This window comes from Paramisgurnus dabryanus, chromosome 1, assembly GCF_030506205.2.
Source record: "Paramisgurnus dabryanus chromosome 1, PD_genome_1.1, whole genome shotgun sequence".
NCBI lineage: Eukaryota > Metazoa > Chordata > Actinopteri > Cypriniformes > Cobitidae > Paramisgurnus > Paramisgurnus dabryanus.
The window spans coordinates 61917752-61932879 of record NC_133337.1 but is presented as its reverse complement, the minus strand read 5'-3'; the positions used below and the strand labels follow the sequence as shown (position 1 = coordinate 61932879).

General features: G+C 36.8%; 1 protein-coding gene across 2 annotated transcripts in view; it reads left to right on the top strand.

Moving 5' to 3' along the window:
* Nucleotides 1–15128, top strand: part of pcdh15b (protocadherin-related 15b) — a 409107-nt gene that overhangs the window by 82446 nt on the left and 311533 nt on the right. For both annotated transcript variants that reach the window (XM_073815853.1, XM_065242769.2), the window contains exons 5-6: nucleotides 11463–11623; nucleotides 11818–11973. In XM_073815853.1, coding sequence (XP_073671954.1) covers nucleotides 11463–11623; nucleotides 11818–11973 — 317 coding nt within the window. The remainder of the gene's footprint in view (nucleotides 1–11462; nucleotides 11624–11817; nucleotides 11974–15128) is intronic.

Sequence of the window (15128 nt, the reverse complement as noted above, 5' to 3'; positions counted from 1 at the left end):
GAGAGAAGCGGTCAGAGTCTTCAGCAGCACGCGCGCTGGACAGCGCACTGCAACAGTCTGGGTGATAAGCAGGATTACGCGCTAGAGCGCACTGCGGCTGTCAGCGTCTTCAGCAGAATTACGCGCACATGAGCGCACTGCGGCTGGACAGCGAAAGGTGTAGATATCGATAGGAGTTCCTTAAACCGAGAGAATCCGAAGACTTGACGGAGGCCACACCAATAGGGAGAGACAGACAGCAGGGCGGGGAATCTAACGGGGCAAAGGCAGCAGAGAGCACGGTGAAAATAATCTAAGAATGAACTTAGATACAACAAGACTAGACAAGAACTAGACAGAGCTAGCGGGCAGGAACACACTAAGACGAACTTGCAAGGAACAGAGGAAACGAGGGGAATTTAAATCAAACCGGATGGGCAAATAATAAGGATCAGGTGTGGGACGCCGGTGAGAAGAGTCGGAGATAATGAGGTCACCAGGTGGAAGGCGCGCACGTGTGGAGCTGTCAAAACATAAACACAACACAACACATGGTGAAACAAAGACAAAGCGGCCAATAAGACCGAAATCATGACAGTAAGTGTATATAAGTTTAAGCATATTTTTCATTATAAGTGAAAAAGAGCCACAAACCTAACATTGTAAACAGAAAGGGTATTTTAGTTTTAGAATATAACTGTATAAAACAAATAAGGAATATGAATAATTTAAAAAAATATATGAATAATATAACAAAATAATCTATTTAAAACGTGTTGTGGTAATGTGGTAATGTCCTGGTGTTTGCATTAAGAGCAGCGAAGAACAGTAAAGAGATGAGTTTTGCAGCATTAGCTTTAGCATTAGCTATGACAGGCAATACTAGGTTTATTAAAGAGCCAGTAAGATGACAATTTTAAGCATCCTATCACTATTTATAAGTCCCGGACAACAGGTTTAAATGCATGCAAGGTAAAAAAAAACTGTAATTTTCTCAAAATATAAATTTAAAATTACCCCATTTCTCAGAGATTCCCAAACGATTCGTGTGAAGCCATTCAACGACTCAGTCTGCCTAAACCCCACCTTACTAGCCTACTCTGCTCTGATTGGTCAACTGACACAGTGTCTTTGCACAGATCACAGATCAGTCTCACAGACCACAGACCGGTGGCACAGACCAACAACAGTGCAACATGTATTGACCTCGTGCTAACATGATTTACTGAGAAGACATTATCAACATCAATACACATCATTCATCATTAATCCAAGCAATAACAACGACGATTGAAACTAACATTTTACACTCATTTAAGCATTTATGTAAACTAACCAGTAACCAGGTCATAACAAAACCGCAAATGAGCATGAGTTAGCCGTTTGCTAACGTGACTCTCTGACAGTAAATTAACAGTTTAAACACACAACATCATTCATCATTAATCCAAACAATACAAACGACGATTGAAACTAACAATTTTACACTCGTTTAAGCATTTATCTAAACTAACCGGGTCATAACAAAACCGTAAATGAGCATGAGTTAGCCGTTTGCTAACGTGACTCTCTGACAGTAAATTAACAGTTTAAACACACAACATCATTCATCATTAATCCAAACAATACAAACGACGATTGAAACAAACAATTTTACACTCATTTAAGCATTTATGTAAACTAACCGGGTCATAGCAAAACCGCTTGCTATTGTGACTCTGACCGTATATAAGTTAGCGTTTAAACAACGATATCATTCATCATTAATCAAAGCAATAAAAACGAATATAGACATTTTACACTCATTTAAGCATTTATGTAAACTAACCAGGTCATAACAAAACCGTAAATGAGCATGGGTTAGCTGTTTGCTAACGTGACTCTCTGACAGTAAATTAACAGTTTAAACACACAACATCATTCATCATTAATCCAAACAATACAAACGACGATTGAAACTAACAATTTTACACTCATTTAAGCATTTATGTAAACTAACCGGGTCATAACAAAACCGTAAATGAGCATGAGTTAGCCGTTTGCTAACGTGACTCTCTGACAGTAAATTAACAGTTTAAACACACAACATCATTCATCATTAATCCAAACAATACAAACAACGATTGAAACTAACAATTTTACACTCATTTAAGCATTTATGTAAACTAACCGGGTCATAGCAAAACCGCTTGCTATCGTGACTCTGACAGTATATAAGTTAGAGTTTAAACAACTATATCACTCATCATTAATCCAAGCAATAAAAACGAATATTGACATTTTACACTCTTTTAAGCAAGTATGTAGCTATAATCATACTTACAGTTTGTGGTTAGGAGATGCATGTTATTCCAAATAAAGTGGGTACTGAACCACTTTCATTGCCAAACGTCTAAATCCCTCCGATAAAAATGTATTTTAACCACTGATTCTTCACAGCCAGACACGTTTAGTTTATTCCTCCTTGAAAAAGTCTCCTTTGGTAGTGAAAACAACACAAGCTGAAAACACAGCGTGAGCCGATGCTTACACTCACACACAAACTAGCTGTGGGCGGGTCATAGTTTTCGTTTCTCCCGGGCAAGGCTGTAGGCGGAGATTAGTATCTCATGTGACGTGGATAAGTTCGTGTGACGTGGATAATATCAGGAAGAAGACTCACTCCCTATAACGACTCGTTTCAACGATTCAGAGTCGACTCCCTACTTTAGAAGCCAATAACTTTATTAATCGTGCACTTTTTGGTTCAACTACTTTACACGTTGTTTACATTGATGGACAGCTACATGACACACTGCAATAAAGGTAAGTTTCGATTTTGGATCTGTGTGGCTCTTTAAGAAAATGGTATCGAATCGGTACATGGGTTCAAATACTCGCTGATTCCGATGCCAGATGTTGTTTGTGTGTGAATGAACCAAAGATTAAACTATCTCAAAGATTCCTTAAACATATGTTGCATATTTGAAGTCCTGCACTTTGGTAGGTTGTCATGCTGGTGAATGATCTCAGCTTCAGCGCTGATATTGAAATTTTGTTGTTGTGAATGTTGATCTGCGTTTAAAGAGCTGAACCATAACTTCTTGTTGCGAAGACATGCGTCCTCACTACACCACGCCCCTTACGGCATTGTTTCTGCCTCTTATCATACAAAAATGCTTTCCGTGAATGTTGCTGGGTCCTCTTTACGGGAGTGATTTCAGAGCATTTACGAGTTGCCTCTGCCAATTTTACGCAAATTTTCTTGGACCAAAGTGCTGTGTGGATGGAGTATAATTGTAATCGTGCTTATGGAGGATTTTTCTGCAGTGTCTTAAGTTTGCTGATTATCTGAAATGTATCTCTCGTAAAACCATGCCTGTGCATTTTTTTATTAATTCATAAACTAGCACATCACGTACCATTCCATTAAGCTGTTGAACGATCTCAGTTTCAGTAAGATAGTGAGGAGCTCTCTGATCTCTGCTTCATTCCAGTTTGGAGGCATGTTTTTTATCTTGAACGCTGATATACGTTTACTGTATCAGAAATGATCAAAGAATTGCACAGTTACTGATACGTTCCTACTACCACACAACCCATAATTTCAAATTCACTTCTATGATAAGTTCTGTAATCCTTGTCTGAGCAAACAACGGTACTGAAAGGAGGCGGGGCTTAGTGATGATTTAATACTCCACCACCTCCTTTATTTAACGGTGTTGAAGCTAAGACAATATATGTCATTTTATCTGCAGAGCACAGCATCAGGATAAAGTCATGTTTAGATGAGCATTTCCGACCTTAATAGCACCCTGGTCTGCGTAAAGTGTTTCTTGAGTAGTGCTGTGAATGGTGTAATAAAATCCTTAAACACAGAATCATCATGAGGCAGCAGTGTTATCACTATAATTTGCACTTGGCCTTTCTCGCCTGTTTTATGTGCAGTAATCACTGAAGCTCCCATGGGATGAGATGCTCATCCCCCTTCACCGGAACAGCTGACAACACACACAAATACACACATATTCTGGTTTCCATGTTTTGTGGGAACATTCTATAGATGCAATGGTTTTTATACTGTACAAAATGTATATTCTATTCCCTTCCCCAAACCCCAACCATCACAGAAAACTTTCTTTTACCTTAGATTTTCAATAAACATCATTCTGTCCCCATGAGGTCACATATTTACTGGTATTCCTATCTTTCTGGGGACAATTGGTCACAACGTGATAATAATCACAACCTGATATTTACCAGGTACACACACATCAGGGCTCCAGACAGATTTTGCCACCAAAATTTGAGAGTGTGCCACTGAATTTTTTTCTGATGTTTTCAATTGGGGGTCACTGTGCTCCTAGTGAAAAAAAGTTAGTCTGGAGCCCTACACTTCCACTGGATTTTTCAACAAACCCCTTCAGATGTTAGCAATAGGGTAAAAATGACTTGTCAGAGTTTATTACCTTCTGTTCCTCATGAATAACATGGTCTGGTTTGTGTCTTTTAGACCAGGTTATGTCTTTGCTGGCCGTTGAAGCAGTGATAATCATCAAACCTTTTTTGAAAGAATAGCTCACCCAAACAATAGTACTGTATATGCTTGTGTAGTCAATCTGTCTATGCTGTAGATGTATTCAGTTAATACTCTACATGTGTGTGATTTTGCACATTTGAAGCTCAAGTAAATGAATGCAGTCCTGCACTGAATCATACTGCAGATCTCATACTGTAGTGTGTTTCATATTGTTAATGTGGTCAAAATTAGGGATCGACCGATATGGATTTTTTTGTGCCGATGCCGATACCGATTTTTTTCCATCAGCCTTAGCCGATGACCGATACAGGCTGCCGATTTTCTTTAGCCGATATTTGGAGCCGATACTGCTTTTTCTCATTCAGTTTATATCATAAAAATGACATAATGATAAAACCAAATGTTACAACTCTTAATTTAAAAAAGGAACATTTACTGAACTATATTTAACAAATAGTAAGAAAAGGTGAGGTAGAACAAGTAAGAAAATTCAGTGCTGCTTAAAATACATAAATAAAATAATAATTACACTATTGCACACAGTAGCAGCAACCAAGCAGCATAACAAGGGGAACACTTTACTTTATCCATGAAAGTAACCAACTATTTACAACCTATTTAATGCTTAGGTCTAAGTTTTAGTGCTCTTAACTTAATCTCTTGTAGAGCAAATGTCTTTAATAAGAAGACAAGGAAAATGTAAACAGCAATACTGATCAAAAAACAACTTAAGAATTCTGAATAACATGCCCATTGCCCCACTTCTGTACCTCACACACCCTAGTGCCCTATAATAAATGCGAGGGATAGTTAGTTTGCCTCAGCTCGCTTAAAACGCATAAAACTGAACAAATACATGAGGATTTGTGTACGGACTTCGGTCAGATAATAGAGCGCGTGCACATGGGAGAGGTGCAGTGAGACATGGATGAGAGAGGGCATGTATCTTTGCGCTCCCAGTGAACGGAAATGTTGACAAAACTTACAAAAAAACACTTCTCCGGTCACATAAAAGTCATGTGTGAACTGTTTGGAACTAAGTGCTTTGGGTCGAATTTCTTATTTTCGCTGACGAAAATTCCGCGTTAACAACCATAAACGTATGCAACCATGAACTGCGCTCTCCACAATGACGAGAAACTATCAGCAATGGATATTGATTTTTAGCCTTTTACTACTACTTATATTTATGGAGATGAGAATTAAAAACCCACCCTGTCCAGCTATGATCAGCTGGACGTCAGACTGGTGGTCGCTGAATAAAACTCCTATAAATACCACGAAATCACGGAACAACGTCAGCATTATATAATCCTATGACCAGTGTTCGTAACAGCTGCCGTATGCATACGGTTAGCCTAAAAGCTATTTGAAGCTCCCTAAATACAATGGCAAGCAGTTTTATAGGCATTCGCGTTTTCCATTAGGACCACCAAACTTTCTTAGCTATGGTTGCACGCACATATAGAGCAACGTGTTTACACTTTCAAAGTATATGGCAATATTTCAGTCAAACAGTTAAAAGATGCTTTGAAGTTTAAAACTTACCAGCGCAGGCTTGGAGCGCTCCGCTCTGCTAGTGGGGGGAGGGTCAATGCACGGGCTGCAGGCAGCCTCCAGCAACACAGAGCTGCCTGTGGGCGCCTGTCTGTAATTAATGCCGGGGAAAAACTATCGGCGAACGCAAGCCGCGAATCGGCCGATGCTGATACACCTAAAACCTGCTAAAATCGGCCCGATGTATCGGCCGGCCGATATATCGGTCGATCACTAGTCAAAATGTCCCCACAATGAAAGGAAACGTTTAACCACCTAGATTGTGGCATGATGCAGTCAGATCTCATTCACATACCATAAACCGGAACATTAGAGAAAGACACAATTGGTGTAAAAATGTGAAAATGTTTCTGTGAGAGTTAGGTTTAGGGGTAGATGATAAAATACACAGTTTGTACAGAGTATAAAAGCCATTATATCAGCTTGGAAAGCGAAATGCTACAGTATTAGCTTTGGTGACCGATTCCGTCATGCTCTAATGTTTTGGTTTATGTTTTAATAAGATCTGACTGCGTGTTTTACATTCTGGACTTCTTCATAAAAAGTTATTGAATGGCTTCAGTTTGTAGGGTTTGCAACAGTAGTTACTTTTGTTTGGTCACTTTATGAAATTTAAAAACCGGTAACCAGCAGTGGCGGGCGGGGACTTCTTTTCCAAGGGGCGTGAATTCAAAATATGTGTTTGTTTAACACAGTCTCACCCCATTTCGTCAATATTTGACGACACTTGACCAGTGGTGGACAGTAACGAAGTAAATGTAATTCGTTACTGTACTTAAGTAGTTTTTTCGCGTATCTGTACTTTACTCAAGTACTTTTATTTTGGGAGACTTTTACTTTTACTTTACTACATTTTAAAGTCAAATATCTTACTTTTTACTCCACTACATTTTAAAAAATCGGTCGTTCCTTTTTATTTATCAGTGGATAAAAAACGTAACTGGGCAAACTAAAGATGCACAAAAAAAACTAAGATGCACACGTGATGCGTCAAACCACCAATCAGGGTACAGCATGCGCTTCGTTTTGAACTTGTTTTGGTTGCCGCGCTGTTTCACGTAAGATACGCGAGTCACGCGAGTGCAGCAGCCAGCCAATGCATCGTTTGGAGAATGAAACTGCATTCAAAAACAACGGAGGAGATAACTGACCCGTCACAACAACATTGGCCTTAATTACGCAAGTTTTTTTAAGTCCTTGAATAAAAGAACGAGTCCTTCGTGTCTTCTCTGCCTGCCTTGAAACTGTGCTATTTCGTTTTAAAAGAATACTCTTTCAAATCTAAGGAAACGCGTAGAGGTAAGACATTTTTATTCTGGTTATATTTTTAAATGAGCAATCTTAACAGTAGCTTGCAGAAAACTGTTAATTGTGTTGATAAAATATATACGACGTTATCATGAATTAACTTTAAGCTATGCAGGCTGAAGCTATTTTTAGCCGTATAGTTAGCTGTATAGTTAGCTGTTTCACTTAAGTTCATTGTATTTGAAGCTCAGTGCTCTGTTATTTTGAAATGACAATTAATCACTATCAACACTGTTGTAAAATATAAATGACATTTTGACTAGCCATGCAGTGTATGATGCTTAAACAGGCAGGTGGATTGGAGTGCTCCCTATTTACTGAGATTGTTATTTTCAAAAGTTTTGCTTCCAAAATATATAAATACATTTAATTATGTATTACAATATACATATGACATGCTAAAGCATATGAAACGTTTCTGAAATTATATTCTGTAAGGCTTGTTTTATTTGTCAAAGAAAGGGAGACTTTTCTTTTGAAGAGAAAGCATGGTACTGTAGCCAACATTAAAAGGTATGTTACTGTAACATCATCAAGGAAAGAAAACCTGGAGAGTGAGGAGGCTCCATCAACCTCCAGATAGTAAAAGAAAACTATGTGAACCTGTGCTTAATTCAAGTTTTTATTACACTTAAACTGTTAAATTATTTAACAAATAAATCTTGAAATGAGACTTACTGCTCCCAAATCCTGTTATTTAATTTGGTGCTAAAGGAAATTTTTTGTTTTTAAGGTTTTAGGCTTATGATAATTTTAATAGACATCAGTGTCTGATTTATTAATGTCCTTCTATTGGTTAGCCAAGAGAGTTATTTCACATAATTTGAGTTTTGTGACAAAAATTATACGGCCATAATAAATCACAGTACTTTTTTACTTAAGTACATTTTGAGGCAGATACTTTTGTACTTTTACTCAAGTAAAAATTTTAAGCAAGTACTTCTACTTTTACTTGAGTAATATTTTACCCTGGGTATCTTTACTTTTACTCAAGTACATGATTTGTGTAATTCGTCCACCACTGCACTTGACCATTCGTCAATATGTGACGCGGAGGGTATACCTTTCGCGTCATTTTTTGACGAACTGGGGACTTCAATACTATTACGTCCGTTGCATTCTCTTCTCCTATTTTCTTACCAATTTCGCGTCGGTTTAGGGTTAGATTACGCAAAATTAAACCGTGTACGCGAAATTAAACAGTGTACGCGAAATTAAACAGTTGTCACCTGGCGTTGGGGTTAGAAACAGTTGTCACCTGGCGTTGGGGTTAGAGTTAGGTTTGGGTAGGGATGTCATTATGTAAATCTAACCCTAAACCGACGCGAAATTGGTAAGAAAATAGGAGAAGAGAATGCAACGGACGTAATAGTATTGAAGTCCCCAGTTCGTCAAAAAATGACGCGAAAGGTATACCCTCCGCGTCACATATTGACGAATGGTCAAGTGTCGTCAAATATTGACGAAATGGGGTGAGACTGGGTTGGTTTGTTGCATCATGTGAACCATCTGCATCAAGTGTCTTGTCAAAAGATGTGCCTGCTGCACACGTGTCAAAAAGGTTTATCACCAAGGAGATGCTCACTATCTTAACACTAAACTTTGATTTCAGATGAGATTAAGCGAGTATCTGGCTAACTTGAGATAAACCCCTTCAAAGCATCTGCAGCAGGCTTGTATTTTGACATCACGTGTGATGCACATAAGCTTATATGACACATATTTTGAAATCACGAGCCACACACACAACGGGCTAAATACATGTTGGGACAAGCTTTGCATCATGTGCCATCGAGAAAGAAGTCACCGGCCAACACTGCCTGTGACTGTGGTTTTACTTGCGTGTTATGTTTTATATGGTTGAGAAGTGGTTGGGGTAAGGATGCTCCAAAATATCTTTAAAGTCTGTGTATATTTAATGTGTGACCACAGAAAAATGTGTTATTAACCACCCAGCCTTATTTTAATGATAAAAACGGCAAGTAAATAACATAAGTTATCAAAATATGGGAAAAATAAGCAGCATTCTTTGCTCTCAAACGCTGGGGTGTGTTAGGGGTGGGGCCATGCTCCGTGGCTCCAATGTGTCATCGAGCCATTGTTTTATGCCTGTGTTATAATTGTATCCATGTGTCTAATTATATTTGCTTATGTGCCATTGCATTAAAAATGAAGCAAGGCCCAGTGCATCATCTATTTTTACTTACAGTAATAATAGAGGATTAGGAATAATGCCACAAGGGCTTTTTGCAAATTAAAGAAATAGTTCATCCAAAACTCAGCCATCATTTACCCCCTTTATGTGGTTCCAAACCCATAGGACTTTATTTCTTAGAACACAAGAGAAGAGAGTGTGATGAATGTCCAGGCCAGTCTCTGTAATATGTTGTAAAAAACAAACATAGACGTGCGCGAAATAATTTACATTAAGTAGTTTCACAGAGGATTTTAAAGGTGCCGTAGAATGTAAACTGCATTTACCCTAGCATAGATGAATAATACGAGCTCTGTACATGATAATGAAATATCATGAGTCTCAAACATTTATGTATACCTCGTGCATGCAAAACACTGCTGAAAAACAGGCCAATCTCAACATAACCCCTACTGTGTTGTTATACTCAAGATGTACTGCCCAACATTAAATTACACATTAAATTAAATACAATGTTGTTACAATGTACAGCCCAACATTAAATTAAACATTAAATTAAATACATGTTGTTACAATGCTAAAAACAAATTTTTGACTGCAAAGTTAGCGCTATATGCTATATAACTAGTAAATTCTACTATTGACATTACAGTTACGTTTTTTCAAGTCCATACTGAAAGACAAAAACACAAACTTACCACTCAGAAATGTCCATTAACAATCTCCAAACAATTGATTATTCTTTAAATTCTGTATCTTTGTCTGATACAGCCTCAAACATAAGGTCTGTTTGCAAACACACAGAGCTACTGAAGGAGCTGCTCTGTAAAACAGCCAATCAGAGCAGAGCTCAACATTATTATTCATGACCCTTTCAAATAAGGTAATAATATACCATTCATTCTGAAGGCAAATCCCAGGGTTGTAATTGGACATCTAAAGCCATCTCTGGATATTTTTTGCAATTAATAAAGCCACATACTTTCTATTTAGATATCAGAGAACAATTTAACAGATTATTGCAATGCATTCTTAGGCACCTTTAAAATGTTGTGGAAATGATGGTGAAAACAAACATAGACGTTCTTGAATTTTTCTTTTGACATTCAGCCATTTTGCAGAGAATTTTAAACAAGGAAGGTATGTGAAGAAAATATAGAATCTGATAATTAATTTCTCAACCCACAGTATGACATTATTGTTAATGACTGCTGTCATTGCTAATACATTACTGTAAAGGAGTGTAGTCACTCCAACCTATTGAAAAATGCAGCTCTGAATTGAATCAATGGTATGACATGGATGTAATCTGTGATGAGTGGTGGTCATATGTAATGATGTCACATCAACACTTATCTAACTTAGACAACATGGTAGCACTTTATTTTACAGTACGTGTACTTACTTTGTACATATATGGTGAATATGTTGTACTTACAGACAAATGTGTGACACTTACTTTTGAGTATCTACATGGTAATTAAATGGTATAATTACCGTACTTACACTATAAGTATGTATGTGGTATTACCCAGTACTTATCTATAGTTACATAATAACTACCAATATGTACCACTGGTAAGTTCAGTAATGATACCATTTAATTACCATGTAAATACTCAAATATAAGTACTGTATCACACATTTTTCTGTAAGCACAACATATTTACCATATATGTACAAGGTAAGTACACGTGTAAAATAAAGTGCTACCGACAATATACTGTAAGCTATATGAATTTACTTGTTTTTTTTTGAAAACATGACTTTATTCAGGGCCTTTTCCTTACATAGAACTACAATAATGTCCTCTGAAGATTTAGGAGCGGTGTTCTTATCTTACTCTTATGATTTGGAATTTCATTGGTTTGAGCAAATGATTCACTTTTGGGTGAAGTATTTCTTCGAAGGTACTGAGCAAATGAAAATTTCTAATTTTCACAGGAACTCTTCTGGTGGAGAACATGCAGATAAATGGAAGAGCAGAAGGTCCCGACCGAACCATCTCTTTGTCCTTACGTGACAACCAGGACTACTGGGTCATCCTGGACCCGGTCAGACAGCGTCTATATCTTAACAGCACCGGGCGAGTTCTGGACCGAGATGTAATTATCCATTAGATTCTTCATGCACTTCATGTTTCCCTTCATTGCTTTCAGTTCAGGAGGAACGATGATTAAAAAATAAACGAGTTATTCACAATCCTTTGTAATGGGCTGTAACCAAATGGTCATTTGCCGCTTGGCTGCTGAGTGCACGCTATGCAAATGAACTTTCTCTTCTTTTTGTTCTTGTTTAGCCACCCTCCTACATTCAGTCCATTGTAGTGCAGGTTCAGTGTACTAATGAGCTTGTTGGCACGGTGATACTGCATGAGGTGCGGATAGTTGTTCGGGACCGGAACGACAACCCTCCTCGCTTTCAACAGCCACGATACTATGTAGCTATTAATGAGGTGAGTTTCTCTTTAGCTTCGCCTTAGCTTTCTTCTCTGCAGATGTTACTTTCTTACAGGCATCAGCTTTCTGTAAGATCTTCTGAACAAATTTTAAACTAAGTTTAGAAAAGTTAAATGTTTGCTAGAGAAGGTAGATGCAATAATAAACACCATCATGGCCAACATTGCCAACATCTATACGGATACTTATTGAGAATAAAATGTATAATTCTAGCATTTTAAAGACTACTATCAACTAACTTTTATTTATATAATTGATCTTGGTTGTTTTATTTTGTTGTAATTGCTGGAGTTACTGCTGATAACTCTCTTATTAAATTTGACCTGCACCAAATTATGTTCTCATTGTGTTAAGCAATAACGTCAAGAACACACACACACACACACACACACACACACACTGTAAAAAACATATTGTGAAATTCACAGTAATTAACTGGCAGCAATTGACAAGTAACTTACTTTAGAAAAAGCACAGTAAGTTACTTGTCAATTGCTGCCAGTTAACTACTGTGATTTTTCCGTACAGTAAGTTACTTGTCAATTGCTGCCAGTTAACTACTGTGATTTTTCCGTACAGTAAGTTACTTATCAATGGCTGCCAGTTAAATACTGTGATTTCTTTTCCACAGTAAGTTACTTGTCAATGGCTGCCAGTTAACTACTGTGATTTCTTTTCTACAGTAAATTACTATTGTCAATGGCTGCCAGGTAACTACTGTGATTTTTTTCCACAGTAATTTACTGGCAGTCATTGACAAGTAACTAAGCAGAGATTATATGTTTTTAATATATAGTTCATTGTGGTTTTCCCTACAGCATTTGATTGGTTAGTTATTTTCTGTAAACATTCATCAATGTTAAAATAAAGTTGTAACGGCCAGCCTTAAAAGGTTGAGTTACAATTATTTAAAAACTCAAGACTGTTAAAAGAAGGAAATACAAAAAACAAATCCAAAAAACAAGTCCAAGCGTGTTAAAAGTCCAAATGTGCAAAGTTTCCACTGTGTATATAAAATCCAAGAAAGTGATATCCAAAGTCCATAAAACGTAACTGGACAGGTAAGCCCAAATACACAAACTCCACAACCCAGCAACCGCTTGTTTTAGCTATAGCGTCAGCTAACCATGTGCTCCTGCTCCTTCCTTTTATACAAAGTTCCATGTCATGTGACCCCTCACATGACAGGCAGACGAAGCAAAATAAAAGACATACACACATAAAATAGCAAAAGGATAAAATGGCTAAGAAAACACGTAAAACGAATTTAAACTCAAATATACATAAGTCAAAATATAATGAGTGGTAAAACATGTATCTTGTGTGATCATGTCACAACGTTAATGATCTAATTTAAATATGCTAAATTACAAAACAATACAATAAGTTTTCTGATTTGAGGGAAAATGCTACTATTTCACAGATATGTACTAAATTAAAAAAATTTTTTTACAGTCAAATACATTCAATAAATGCATGCTAACATTTGTAAAATAACATTTTAATTTGGATGAAAAAGTATGAATTCCCAAGAAATGTATCTAAAAACATCTTAAACTTTTGTTACAATCTAAAAATAACTAAATATAATTCAGTACAATCTGTAAATAAAACAAAATAATTAATTATCAATCAAATGTACACTAAGTAAACTGTAAGTTTCCTCCAATTCTTATTAAACACAATATTACTGTGAAGTATAATAACTGAAATGCAAAACAAATTTATGTCTACAATATTTTCACTCCAAAATAAATAGTTCTAGTGCACAACACAACCAATTGATTCTAAAAATGATTCTTAATTCAGAATCCTAATTTTACAGTGTATAAGTAACATTAAAATATGCCCAAAAAGGTCAGTGAAACCATACCACAACAGACAATGTTAAGAGATTGAAAAGCTGTTTTCATTTAAATTGCTAGTAATCTACTGGATCCTACAGTATGAATAAACATATTTACAAGATTTACTAAAAGTTATTGATTTACTATAAGATATACTAAAATGTATGTTTTAATTCTATTCAACATGCTTAAACACATTATTGTTTAATTAACATTAAACGTGCCTGTATTGACATTTAAGTACAAAATAATATCAGCTTTGAGTGGACTAGTTATCAGATGTTTAAGTGAATCACCAAAACATGACTCCAAACAATGGACCTTTTCCAATAGATTATGTATCATATATGTGAACAAAGTTATTTATTAAGTTATTTATACACACTTCACTTTGATGAAACTGTGCAATTTTATTTCCTGTGTGCAGGTTTAGCCACTGGTAAAACTCTAATGGGCATGACTGCTCTCCATTCAGATGGCTTATGTGTTTTCATGTCTCACCAGCATATGGCGCAGATGATTTCAGTGTAATACTGTTTAAAGTATCTATTAGCCTACCATGTGTATTTTCTCTAAAATTAAATATTTTAGCAGCAAAAGAAGTCACAGAAGAAGAAGCTAAGCAAGTTAACCCACAAACGAAGAAGAAACAGCAACTTGTTGTGTATAATTTGAGAAGACCAGTAATGATGGAAGTAAATAAACATCGACTTTTGATGCAATTTGAGTTAAATCACTCCTCAACTTGGCTCATTTTTGTTTTCACCGTCACAAACGGAAATACCTACGACACAGTTTTTTTTACCTGACGGGAGGGGTTTTGGTGGACCAATCTGACGCGCTGTAGATAGACGCGCGTCAGTAGATCTGATGCGCTGTTAAAAATTTTGTGAGGTGCGCGTCAGGCCTCGCAGAGCTACGGACCTATGCACGACTATAAATCGCCCTTTAAACTGACATACTGGGTGCATCCCAATTCAGGGGCTGTGGCCTTCCAAGGCCGTATCTGAAGGCAAATGACATCACCGGGCTGTGACAAAGGCTGTCACAATTCGAAGGCTCATTCATATAAAAGCCTCTTACTGTGGCCTTTTCCCCACTGATTCCGAGTTAGGGCTGTAACGCTATAGCTTGTCCCATTATAAAGACCTGCCTGATTATGCATCAAAAATCATAATCATTCAAAATAAAACAAAATCATTCAAAATATTCTTTATTATCATGAAAATACCTGAAACTATTTGAAGAACAGCAATATAAATATTCCTGTAGACATTTCCTGGAACAGCGTTTGCAATGCTAGC